The 12,943-nt window shown below is 40.3% G+C and overlaps 1 protein-coding gene across 1 annotated transcript; it reads left to right on the plus strand.

Moving 5' to 3' along the window:
* The first annotated feature begins 599 nt into the window (after positions 1 to 599).
* On the plus strand, positions 600 to 2,355 carry Defb128 (defensin beta 128). Its single transcript, XM_076849019.2, has 2 exons — positions 600 to 648; positions 2,114 to 2,355. Exons 1-2 carry the CDS (start codon positions 600 to 602, stop codon positions 2,353 to 2,355), a joined length of 291 nt encoding a protein of 96 aa, XP_076705134.1.
* The last annotated feature ends 10,588 nt before the right edge of the window (positions 2,356 to 12,943 follow it).

Consider the following 12,943-nt stretch of genomic DNA (forward strand, 5'->3'; position numbering starts at 1 on the left):
CACGGAACCTTTCTGACATTCATATTGACACAGAGGAATACATTAAAGCAGGCAATCGATTTTACTTCCAAGATGTAATCATGCCATCTTTAGAAAATTAGAAATATCCATGATCCCAGCACGGGCTGCTTCCTGAGAGACAAGGACAGTATAAAGGAGCTGGGGAGCCCGGCGGAGCGCACGGCCAGTGCACTTTGCAATGAAAACAGCACCTTGTATTTGAGCCTTTTGTCTTCAGTCTCCCAAAGACTGCCCCGCAGCAGGCAGCTGGAGTGGCGGCTTAGCGCAGTGGCTAAGGTATCAACTGGAGATTCTGAAGTCCTCTGGTGACCAGGGTGGAGCAGTCGCAGTTCCTGCTGTCTGGGAATTCAATCTTGAGGGAGGAAGAGTGGGCTTGAGGGGACAGAACATTCTGTGCCTGTGAGCTCCATATTTGGAGACGTAGGTGGGGTGGACTTGGATTTCCTATCTGTCCATGTGGATTAAAATCAGCTCAGACTGCTGATAGCACTCAGAGCTCTGGCTCCTCCAAGAGAAGTGCGACAGGGACCACTGGACCAGGCAGGGCGCTGCGTTTTTCTTCTGGGATATCTGTAAACATGAAGCGGTTTCTGGTTCTCATTGTTCTGCTATGTGAATTACTCAAAGGTAACTTGTCCAGATATACCCGAAAGTGGTAGGAGACATGACCGTCGAAAGCGTGGGGTCAGGACCTATCAGACGGTTGATATCTGATCGATATCATCAAAAGTTCCCATTCTCCTGGGTGCCTGACTCGAGTTTGTGCCTTAGGACAGAGCAACCAGGGAGGTCAGAGGAGGTCACGGAACCCATCATCTAGAATCATCTTTACAATGTTGAGCACAGTTTTCACCCAGGAACCTGGCCATCCACTTTGCCTCTCAAATTCTTTTTCAGTTTATGCCATGACCTTAATAGGAACAGCACACAGTTCAAATTATGTCACCACGAGGCTAAAATATGTCTTTTGCCTTGACTAGCCTACATATTGAGTAAACCATTCCCTTTGAATCTCAATTTTCTCATCTGTCAAGTGAGTGTGATTGCAGTGACTCTATATCTATTTTATTTCTTTTTCTTTTCTTTTTTTTCCTTTTTCTTTTTTTGTACCAGGAATTGAACCCAGGGGCGCTTAACCACTGACAAGGCTTTTTATTTTTTATTTTGAGACAGGGTATTGCCAAGTTGCGGAGGCTGGCTGTGAACTTTCAATCCTCCTGCCTCAGCCTCCCAAGCTGCTGGGATTACAGGCGTGCACCACTGCGCCTGGCTGGTGATTCCATTTCATGTGGGGATTACATGAGTTTACAAATGTGAAATATGGAGTTGACATCAGGAGCCCTGATAGTGACAGGCCCTTCTCTAGTGCCAGAAAGAAGGCAGGCTGTCTCTTTGTGGCCCTCAAAACCTACCTCTCTAGTCCTCAATATGTTCCTTGATTATGAAGCTTAGGGTAGGGAGAATGCATGCCCATTCTCTACATTTATTCCATGGCCTCGTCCACATTTTGTATACTGAGGCAAATAAGGATTAGAAGCAAGGGCTGGGGATGTGGCTCAAGCGGTAGCGCGCTCACCTGCATGAGTGCGGCCCGGGTTCGATCCTCAGCACCACATACAAACAAAGATGTTGTGTCCGCCGAAAACTAGAAAATAAATATTGAAAAATTCTCTCTCTCTCTCTCTCTGTCCCACTCTCTCTTAAAAAAAAAAAAAAAAGTTGATTTGGCTCTGAATTGTGCCTTTGATGGCAGTTAGTGCTCTGGGGACAGGGGACTGAGGTGAGCTTGAGGAAATGTGCACTTGGAGCATGGAGCAGAGAGGGAGCCTTGCCAGGGTCCTAGCGGTGGGATGTAGCTCTCGCTGCGGTGGTCACACACGTGCTGATGTTCTCAGAGCCACCTGGGCAGTGCCAGGAGGCTGGGTTTTGAAGTCCTCAACTTGGGATGCTTTTTTCCAAGCTCTTGAGTTTTCTCTTATCAACCTAAGGTTCACTTTGGGATCACAGGGGGCCATGACGGGGGAGGAACCCTATGAGCCCTCTACCTTCCCTCAGAAACTAACCTTGGTGTGATGTTGCTTCCTAGGTGCAGACGCCATGCGGCCCAAAAAGTGCTTTAGTAATGTGACAGGCTTCTGCAGGAAGAGATGCAAATTAGGGGAAACTTCTGACAAGGGATGTCTCCGTGGGAAATTCTGTTGTGTTAACCAAGAGGAAAACAAGAAATACAAGAAAGCCCCGGAAGTTCCAGATCAACCTTTTACGCAGAATGAGAACAAGGTGGAGGAGTTGGTCATCCTGCCCACGGTCACACTCATCACCATCATCTTGTAGACTGGACCCTCGCTTCCTTGGTCTCCACTCACCCCGAATCAGAAGTGCCATCCAACCCAGCAGGCGACTGCCAGAGACTGCTCTGTTTCTTGATGCTCCATGAAATAAAGTCCTGTGCTTTGGCTTCGATGTATTTATTGAGGCACATGCTCAGATTTTGAACACCTTGGGCATGAATAGCTGCTGTGTTCAAAGTGGTGCACTCGTGAAGTGGGGGATAAAGCTTAGTGAGTGATGGGGAAGTGGTGAACGTGACACTTTCTATGCAAGACAACAGTTCATAGAATTTCAGGTATTTCTCCAAAATTCAATTTCATACATAGATTTAAGTTCTAAATTCCCCAAGTGTGTGTGTGTGTGTGTGTGTGTGTGTGTATGTGAGTAGTTTATGAATGAATACAAATTATTTGGCTAACAACCAAAAATTCATTAGAGGGAAGAACAATATTTGAACATTTCCATAACATTTTTGGGGGGTTTTGGGGGAGATCTGATAAGCAGTGAAAACAGCCAGTGATAATTTCCATATATCATTTGAAACTCATTTAATATACATCCTCTGTCTCCTTTTTCAGGAGCAATTTGGGGAATATCTAGTTGACCTAATTTTTAGACAAATACTGTTAAGACTTTGCAAGTGTTGCATATTCTGTTTGTTCCCATAGGGTGAAATTGAAAGTTGTGTAAATGAGGGGTCATATGTAAGAAGCACCTCACTAACTAGATAAGATTGCAATAGCCAGGTGTGGTGGCACATGCCCATCATTCCAGCGGCTCAAGAAGCTGAGGCAGGAGGATCAGGAGTTCAAAGCCAGCCTCAGCAATAGCGAGGTGCTAAGCAACTCAGTGAGACTCTGTCTCTAAAGAAACTACAACATAGGGCTGGGGATGTGGCTCAGTGGTCGAGCGCCCCTGAGCTCAATCCCCGGTACCAAAAAAAAAAAAAAAAAAGAAAGGAAAAAAGATTTTAGTAGATCAGAAACTTCTGTGGTGTCACCTATGGCTGTTTCTTTGTTGAAAGCATTGGTCATAAGTAACTTATGAGCTACCAATTCCTCATATGGGATAAAGAAATCCACAGGCCCTGTTCTTCCATGAGTAGCTCACCATCCGGTTTCAATGGGAAGACAGAAAGACAAATATATAGATGGAGATGTCAAAGTTTCAAGAATAGACAGACTTTCCTTCCGGTAGCCATGGGTTTTGAGTATTCTGGAGAAGTACATAAGAAACAAGGACTGAACTTGATGGCAGAATTTTTGGAAATTTTCTTGGGCAATTTCAGCACCATGGAAGCTACTGTATGATTATGTTCAAGCTAACTTGGAGAAGGTTTTAAAAAGAAGGTTCACGGGCTGGGGATGTGGCTCAAGAGGTAGTGCGCTCGCCTGGCATGCGTGCAGCCTGGGTTCGATCCTCAGCACCACATACAAACAAAGATGTTGTGTCCGCCAAGAACTAAAAAATAAATATTAAAAAATTCTCTCTCTCTCTAAAAAAAAAAAGGTTCACATAATGTCCTGTATGGTTTTCTTTTTCAGTGTTCCACCACAGTGTCACAGGAGCATTGCTTTTTTTTGGGGGGGGGTTTCCATTTCATCTTCATGACACAGAGGGGGCTGGAATATTGTCTTTAATCTGCATGAGCCACCAGTACATTAGATACAAGAATCCATTGGCTGAGTTAGTGTCAGACCAACCAGGGAAGTGCCTCTCATCCAACAGATCGATTAAGCCTTGAATGTTTTAATAAATATTTTCTTTTTTAGTTGTAGATGGACACAATACTTTTATTTTGTTTATTTATTTTTATGTGGTGCTGAGGATCAAACCCAGTGCCTCACAAGTGGGCAAGCGCTCTACCACTGAGCCACAACCCAGCCCAAGCCTTGAATTTTGACGGTGACAGGATACACCCATCTTTGCTTTGGCTTTTCCCCTGTGTCCCAGGTCCCCTCTGCACTCACAGGAGAAATGGGTGTGGCCAGTACATTTAGGTGCATGTTTATTTGCTTCTCTTGTTTTTACATGCACAATGAAGTAGAAAGCCTGCGTTTTCATCATGCGCCCTTTAGGTGCCTCGGTATTTTGTATCTTATTATTCTTGGAGCTCTCTCAGAGCAGTCTCCAAAATCCTACTTATAAAGCATTTTAAATTATTTTGTTTTATTTTTAGGAGGAGTTATTTTATATCTGTTTCAAACATTATATGCTAGTTTTTACATTTTTCTCTTATTCTTTATTTTTTTAATATTTATTTTTTAGTTATAGTTGGACACAATACATTTATTTTATTTTTTTAATGTGGTGCTGAGGATCGAACCCAGGGCCTCACAGGTGCTAGGCGAGCTCTCTACCACTGAGCCACAATCCCAGCCCTTATTCTTTATTTTTGATCCATGTATAATAATTGTACATATTATAGGGTGTGTCAACACATATGCATTGTAAACTGGTCAAATTAGGGTAATTAGCACTTCATCTCCTTATCATTCCTTTATATCTGTAAACTCTGAGCTCTTCTCTTCGTTCTTTGCAAAATATATGACAGGTGATTGGCAACTATATTCACCCCACTGTGCAGGAGAACACTAGAATTTATTCCTTCTGTCTTTTGGTTTACATGACCCAATCTCCCTCCAACTTCTCCCCCACTTCTCAACATCTAGTAATCACTATTATATGTTCAAATCAACATTCATTTTAGCTTCCACCTATAAGAGATAATATGCAGTATTTGTCTTTGTGTGTCTGGCTTATTTCTTTTAACATAGTATTTTTCTAGTTCCATCCATTTTGCTGCAAATGACAGGATTTCATTCTTTAATTTATTTTTGAAATTTTTATTTGTTCTTTTTTTAGTTATACATGACTGTAGGAAATATTTTGATGTATTTATATAAGCTCAGAATTTATCTTATTTGAATCAGGGCCCCGTCTTGTGGATGGCTGCATCTGATGGTGAGAGCTGCTGGCTGTAGTCATATGTGCACAAGGAAAGTCATGTCAGGCTCTTTCCACTGACTCACCCATTTCCATCCCCCTCACTTCCCTGCATTCCTTTTTGTTTAATTCAATGAATTTCTAGTCTTCCCCTCTCTCCACATATTGGAAAGAACATTTGACCTTTGGTTATTTGGGGTTGGCTTATTCCAGTTAGCATGATAGTCTCCAGTTCCATCCATTTTCCAGCAAATGCCATAATCTCATTCTTTATGGCTGAATAATATTCCACTGTGTATATGTATCACATTTTCTTTATCCATTCATCTGTCAAAGGGTATGTAGGTCGGTTCAATAGCTTTGCTATTGTACATTGAGCTGCTATAAACATTGATGTGGCTGTGTCACTATAGTATGCTAATTTTAATTTGGTTATATACTAAGGAGTGGGATAACTGGGTCAAATGGTTGTTCCATTCCAAGTTTTCTGAGGAATCTCGATACTGCTTTCCATAGTGGCTACACCAATTTGCAGTACCACCAGCAATGTTTTTTTTTTTTGTTTTTTTTTTTTAAAGAGAGAGTGAGAGAGAATTTTTAATATTTTATTTATTTTTTTAGTTTTCGGTGGACACAACATCTTTGTTGGTATGTGGTGCTGAGGATCGAACCCGGGTTGCACGCATGCCAGGCGAGCGCGCTACCGCTTGAGCCACATCCCCAGCCCCACCAGCAATGTTTTTTGAGTGTACCTTTTTCTCCGCATCCTTGCCAACTTTTATTGTTACTTGCATTCTTGATAATTGCCATTCTGAATGGAGTGAGACGAAATCTTAGTGTAGTTTTAATTTGCATTTCTCTAATTGCTTGTGATGTTGAACATTTTTTTCATATATTTGTTAACTGATTATATATCTTCTTCTGTGAAGGGTCTGTTCAGTTCCTTTGCCCATTTATTGATTGGGTTATTTGTATTTTTGGTGTTAAGTTTTTTGAGTTCTCTAAATATTCTTGAGATTAATGCTCTATCTGAGGTGCAGGTGGCAAAGATTTTCTCCCATTCTGTAGACTCTCTCTTCAAGCTCTTGATTGTTACCTTTTCTGTGAATAAGCTTTTCAGTTTGATACTGTCCCATTTACTGATTCTTGACTTGACTTCTTGTACTTTAGGAGTCTTGTTGAGAAAGTCAATTCCCAAGCTGACATGATGGAGAGTTGGACCTATTTTTCCTTCTAGTAGGTTCAGGGTCTCTGGTCTAACGTCATGGGATAGTATTCCTAATTTCTCTTTCAGCTGATTCATCATTTATATATAGGAATGCAATTGATTTACTGATGTTAATTTTGCTACTTTGCTGAATTCATTTATGAGTTCTAGAAGTTTTTTTTTTTGTCTCATAAATATAGAATCATGTTGTCAGACACAGAGAGTTTGAGCTCTTCTTTTCCTATTTGTAATCCTTGAATTCCTTCCTTCCTTCCTTTCTTTTCTTTCCTAATTGCTCTGGCAAGAATTTAAAAGACTATTTTGAATAGAAGTGGTGAAAGAGGGCACCCCTGTCTTGTTCCAGTTTTTAGAGGAAATGCCTTCAATTTTTCTCCATTTAGAATCACCCTGGCCTTGGGTCTGTCATATATAGCTTTTTAAATGTTGAGGTGTATTCTTTGTTTCCCTAGTTTTTCTAGTGTTTTGAGCATGAGTGGATGCTGTATTTTGTCAAATGCTTTTTCCTGCATCTATTGAGATAATCATATGATTCTTTAAGTCCATTTCTGTGGAAAAATAACACTTATTCATTTCTGTATGTTGAACCTACCTTTTATACTTGGAATAAAACCCACTTGATCATGGTGCACTATCTTTTTAATTGTTTTTGTATGTGATCTGCCAGTATTTTTAAAAAATAAATTTTGCATCTGTGTTCATCAGGGATATTGGTCTGAAGTTCTCTTTCCTTGATGTGTCTTTATCTGGTTTTGGAATCAGGGTGATACTAGCTTCATAGAATGAATTTGGAAGGGTTCCTCCTTTTCTATTTCATGGAATAATTTGAGGAGTACTGGTGTTAGTTTGTCTTTGAAGGTCTGGTGGAACTTGGCTGAGAGTCCATCCCTGTGGGGTTTTTCTTTGTTGGTAGGCTTTTGGTGGCATCTTCAATTTCATTAGTTGAAATTGATCTGTTTAAATTTTCTATGTTCTCCTGGTTCAATCTGGGTAGGTCATATTCTGTAGAAATTTGTCAGTGTCTTAAAGATTTTCTAATTTATCGGAGTATATATTTTCAAAACAGTTTCTGATTGTCATCTGTATTTCAGTAGTGTCTGTGGTGATATTTTCTTTTTCATCATGGATTTTGTCATTTGAATTTTTCCCTCTTTCTTTGGTTAACTTGGCTAAGGATTTGTCATTTTCTTTTTAAAAATTTTTCAAAAAAACCCCAACTTTTTGTTTTGTTGATTTTTGGAATTGTTTTTCATTTTAAATTTCAATTTCATTGATTTCAGCTCTGATTTTAATTTCTGTCTTCAACTGTTCTTTTCTTTGTTCTTTTTCTAGGGCCTTGAGATGTAATGCTAGTTATTTATTTGGTGTCTATTCTTTTAATAAATAAGCTCAATGCTGTGAATTTTCCTCTTATAATTGTCTGCATAGTGTCCCAGAGATTTTGTTAGGTTGTATCACTATTCTCATTTACCTCTAAGTATTTTTAGTAGCTGCTGCTTCTTCTTTTTTTTTTTTTTTTGGCACTGAGGATTGAATGCAGGGTTATTAATCACTGAGCCACATCCCCAGCCCTTTTGGATATTTTATTTAGAGACTTGCTAAGTTGTTAAGTGTCTCACTAAGTTGCTAAGGCTGTCTTTGAACTCACAATCCTCTTGCCTCAGCCTTCTGAGCCAATGGGATTTCATTTTGTATCTTATAGTTAATTTCTAATTTCACTCCATTATGATGATAGAGCATAAGGTATTCTTTCTTTCTTTCTTTTTTTTTTTTTGGTATTTGCTTAGAGTTGCCTTGTGACCTAGGATGTGGTGTATTTTAGAAAACGATCTCTTCTCCATGGTCAACTTCATTTTCAAGATTATTTATTTTGTCGTGGCTTCCAAGTGGTCAAGTCTGTTAGTGATACTTTCTTTTTTTAAAAATTAATTTATTTATTTTTGCATTACAATTCTTAATACACCATTATACCATAACTTATCATATTGTTAGTGATACTTTCCACTGAATTTTTAATTTGGCTTATTGATTCCTTCATTGATTCTTTTTCCTTATTGGAGTGATCTTTCACTCCTTGGGTTTTCTCTCTGATCTCACTCCTGACATCGTCTTTGACCTTGTGTGTGTCTCTGACGTTTCCTTCCCTGTGGTGTCACTGGATTCTGTTATTGGGGGGTTTTGGTTAGATTGGGATGGTTTGTTCCTTGGTTTTTCATATTGTTTGTGTGTCTATCCATCTATTAGTATGAATCTGGGGCAGCAGAGCTTCTACCTTATGAACTTATAATGTCCCTGAAAGTTTCCTGTACCCCACAGTTTAGGGGGAGACAAATAATAACAACCACCAAGGCAAATAGAATGCAACATTAAACTAAATACTTAGTTGCTATTATGACATCCACAGTGTTCATTGGCACAATAAACAGAAATGGTATGAGCACTGACAACAGTCAAAACAGTAAGTTTGCAAAAAGGTTTGCATTTCAAAAGGTGAACAGAGAATGCAGAAGAGATGTAGAGGGTGGAGGAGAGAAAACACCCATGAGGGTGGAGGAGAGAAAACAGAAGTAAACAATTAAAGGACATATGAGAGAGAATGTTGACTGTCAACAAAAGAAGAGAGAGAAAGAGAATCAACAGACCCAGACAAGTCAAAAACAATAATAAAAAAAACAGAACCAAAATATACTAATCAAAAAACCTCAAAACCTCAAAAGACAGAGTCAGGAACCTTGATAAATTGCTGAGGCTGGTTTTGAACTTGTGATCCTCCTGCCTCAGCCTCCTAAGTCACTGGGATTACAGGTGTGTGCTACTGTGCCTGAACTTTTCATTCTTTTTTATTTTTTTTTAAATGTATATTGTTGTAGATGGACACAATACCTTAATTCATTTATCTTTATGTGGTGCTGAGGATCGAACCCAGGGCCTCACACATGCTAGGTGAGCGCTCTACCGCTGAGCCCCTGCCCAGCCCAACTTTTCATTCTTTCTTCTTTTTGCCTTGTTGCCACCTGAGTGTTCTGTCTCAGCAGCTACTTTCAAGCTCTGATGTTCTTTCCTCTGTTTGGTCGAGTCTGTTGTTGAGATTTTCAGCTTTTAAAAAATTTTTAGTCTGAGTTATTGAGTTGTTCCTTTCCAAGATATTGATTTGTTTCTTTTTCAAATTGCTTTTTCTTTATCGAATTGTTCATTTACATCCTGCATTGGTTTCCTTATTCATTTGGCTGTTGTATTCTCTTGGATTTCATTGGGTCTTTAAAAATAAATCATCCTGTGAACTCTTTCTGGCACTTTGCCCATGTGGATGTCTTCCCATCTGTCACTACAGAGCCATGAACTTCAGAAGCTGTCATGTGGCCTTGTTTTCCCATATTCCTGTATATTTCTGTGTTGAGCTTTGGGCACTCTTGGGGCTGGTCCCTTACACTGTTACCTGAGGACTTGTTAGTAAGCAGCCTTCTCTTGATGAGGTGCCCTGAGATAGAAGTTGGTTGTGTGCTGTCCTTTAGTTTCATAGCACAGCAGGGAGCCACAGCCTGTAGCAAGGTGCGAATCCTGGTGTTCCCTGGGACTCTCCCTCTTTCTCCTCTGTCACCACGGAGGCGCTGCCCCTCCTGTGGGATCGGTGCTGGGGCAGCGGTTTCTCCCTCTGCTCCACTGTCCAGGGTCTCTGGGTTTCTCCGAGTCTTTGTCCACTATTGGGCTCTAGCCTTCTCCCATGGTCACCCACCTCAACCGCAGTTATGTTCTTTATTGTTTTAATTCTATTTTATGCAGATGCAATGACTGCTGGTTGCCCTAATCTGCCATCGTGGGAAGCTCTGTGATGCACTGTTTCGTTAATATTAGTGGCATGAGAATTCAGGACATGTATACAATGTGTAACCATCAAGTTGGGGTAATTAGCATCTTCATCTCAAAATGACTTATATGTGTTGGGAATCGTTGAACTCCTGTAGCTGTTTTGAAATATATAAACCCTGTAGACTGTAGTTACCCTCTTGTGCTATAGAGCACTAAAAGTATTTCCTGTATTTAACTGTATTTGGTATTCCTTACCCAACCTCCTTCCATCTCCTCCCCCCACCTCCCTCCTAGCCTTTAGTGACTACTGTGCCCATAAATATGTACAAATATCATATGTCAAATTAAAAACAATGTGAAATGGAAGATTGTGAGATAATGCCTAGAATCATTCAGCACTGAAGCTGGCAAGAGGAAATGCCTAATTAATCATAGATATTATTCTATTACAATGAACTGAATCTGAGGCAAATTCTCAAAAAGGAATTAAATAATAGTAGCATTATAAAAATTATGTCTTTAGATATGTTATTTGCATTAACATCTTATCTTCATAAGCTTATGACATATACTTTTGTTATTCATCTAAACAAATAGCTGAAATTTGTTATTCTTTGCTTTCAATAAAGCTTCCTTTATTGAAAAGAGTAAGTGGTAAATATTATTGTGATGGGAAAGGAATTTAGAAACCCCTGACCATGTTGAGAAAGGAGCATATTTATTTTATCTTTTTTCTTGGTTCTTTATAGTTATACACGACAGTAGAATCCATTTTGACATAATTATAAAAGCATGGAATATATCTTGTAAATGTGGTATATATTCACAATGGAGTATCATTCAGCCATAAAGAAGAATGAATTTCTGTTGTGAATGGTGCTGGTATAAACATTGAGGTGGCTGTATCCCTATGGTATGCTGTTTTTAAGTCCTTTGGATATAGACTGAGGAGAGGGATAGCTGGGTCAAATGGTGATTCCATTGCCAATTTTCCAAGAAATCTCCATACTGCTTTCCATATTGGCTGCACCAATTTGCAGTCCCACCAGCGGTGTATGAGTGTACCTTTTTCCCCACATCCTTGCCACACTTATTGTTGTTTGTCTTCATAATAGCCGCCATTCTGACTGGAGTGAGATGAAATCTTAGAGGGGTTTTAATTTGCATTTCTCTAATTGCTAGTGATGATGAACATTTTTTCATATATTTGATGATTGATACTATATCATCTTATGAGAAGTGTCTGTTCAGGTCCTTGGCTCATTTATTGATTGGATTATTTGGTATTTTTGCCCTTTAACTTGTAAAGAGACGTGACCATGACAGTTAAGACTTCCTGTAGAGGGACATTCATTTCCGGTCACTCTTGCCACTGGGTTCTACCCAGCATTTAATAAAGAAGTGATGAGAGAAGTTCTTCCGAGGATAGAAGATCCTCCCTCAATTGATTTTGTGTTTAGTTTTCCAAGATAATAAACTTTTGGTTTAAGAACAGTTTTAGATTTTATTTTTATTTTTATACGACAGCAGAATGCATGACAATTCTTATTACACATATAGAGCACAATTGTCTTGAGCCACATCCCCAGCCCCATGACAATTCTTATTACACATATAGAGCACAGTTGTTCATATCTCTGTTTGTATACACAGTGTATTCACATCAATTCGAGTCTTCCTACATGTACTTTGGATAATGATGTCCGTCACATTCCACCGTCTTGGCTAACCCCCTGCCCCTCCCTTCCCCTCCCACCCCTGCCCTGTCTGGAGTTGTCTGTCCCTCCCATGTTCCCCTCCCTACAGTGTTAGATTGATAGAAATGTTGCAAAGTCAGTCCAGCGAGCTCTGCCTGCCCCCCACCGGGCCTCTGCTACTCACATCTATACCCCAAGGTGCACTGTCCCAGGGAGGTGCATTGCTCCCAACGAAGCTCCACACTTGGGACTGCAGGAGTGTCTCCCCAGGGTCCCCATCCTAACCCGGAAGTTCATTCGGGATGCTACCTGGTCATTGTGTCTCCTCAGCTCCTCTGGCCTGTGACAGGCTCTCAGGATGTCCTTGATTTGGTGAATCTGACAGCTTTGTGCAGTCTGACCACACATTTCTGATTAATTTCTCATCCAATTTGAGGCCTTTCCCCCCAGGTGTTTCTCATAGCTCGTCTGTGGTCATGGATGCAGGAGGGGGGTGACACAGGGGATGAGCGCTTGCAGCATGTTATACCACAGGTTCACGCCATCGACACGGCTTCTCCTGCCAGGTTTCCCCACGGAAGGTTACCCTTCCCTCCTTTCCATATTCTTTTTCTTGGAAGCACAGCTCATCTTCAAGGGAGAGGGAGGTTAAGTTTTATCTCCTTGAGAAAAAGACTAGCTAGATAAATTATTCAGAGTAATTCTATATGGGAGATCTGTCTTTTCTTGCCAAGTCATAAATTCATTCAATTGTTTAGTCATAGCAGCATGGACTCAGATATTATTTTATATATTGTATTATGATCTGGTGCCAGGCTATTCGTTTTTTGGGGGGGGGTTGGGGGTGGGTACCAGGGATTGAACTCAGGGGCACTCAACCACTGAGCCACATCCCCAGCCCCTATTTTGTATTTTA

Source organism: Callospermophilus lateralis, chromosome 3, assembly GCF_048772815.1.
Source record: "Callospermophilus lateralis isolate mCalLat2 chromosome 3, mCalLat2.hap1, whole genome shotgun sequence".
Taxonomy (NCBI): Eukaryota; Metazoa; Chordata; class Mammalia; order Rodentia; family Sciuridae; genus Callospermophilus; species Callospermophilus lateralis.

Bases quoted from the DNA above. Each gene is read 5' to 3' on its own strand.
- Defb128 (XM_076849019.2), top strand. From the start codon at position 600: ATGAAGCGGTTTCTGGTTCTCATTGTTCTGCTATGTGAATTACTCAAA. The intron at 649-2,113 runs GTAACTTGTCCA...TCCTAGGTGCAG, and splicing joins GCTATGTGAATTACTCAAAG to ACGCCATGCGGCCCAAAAAG.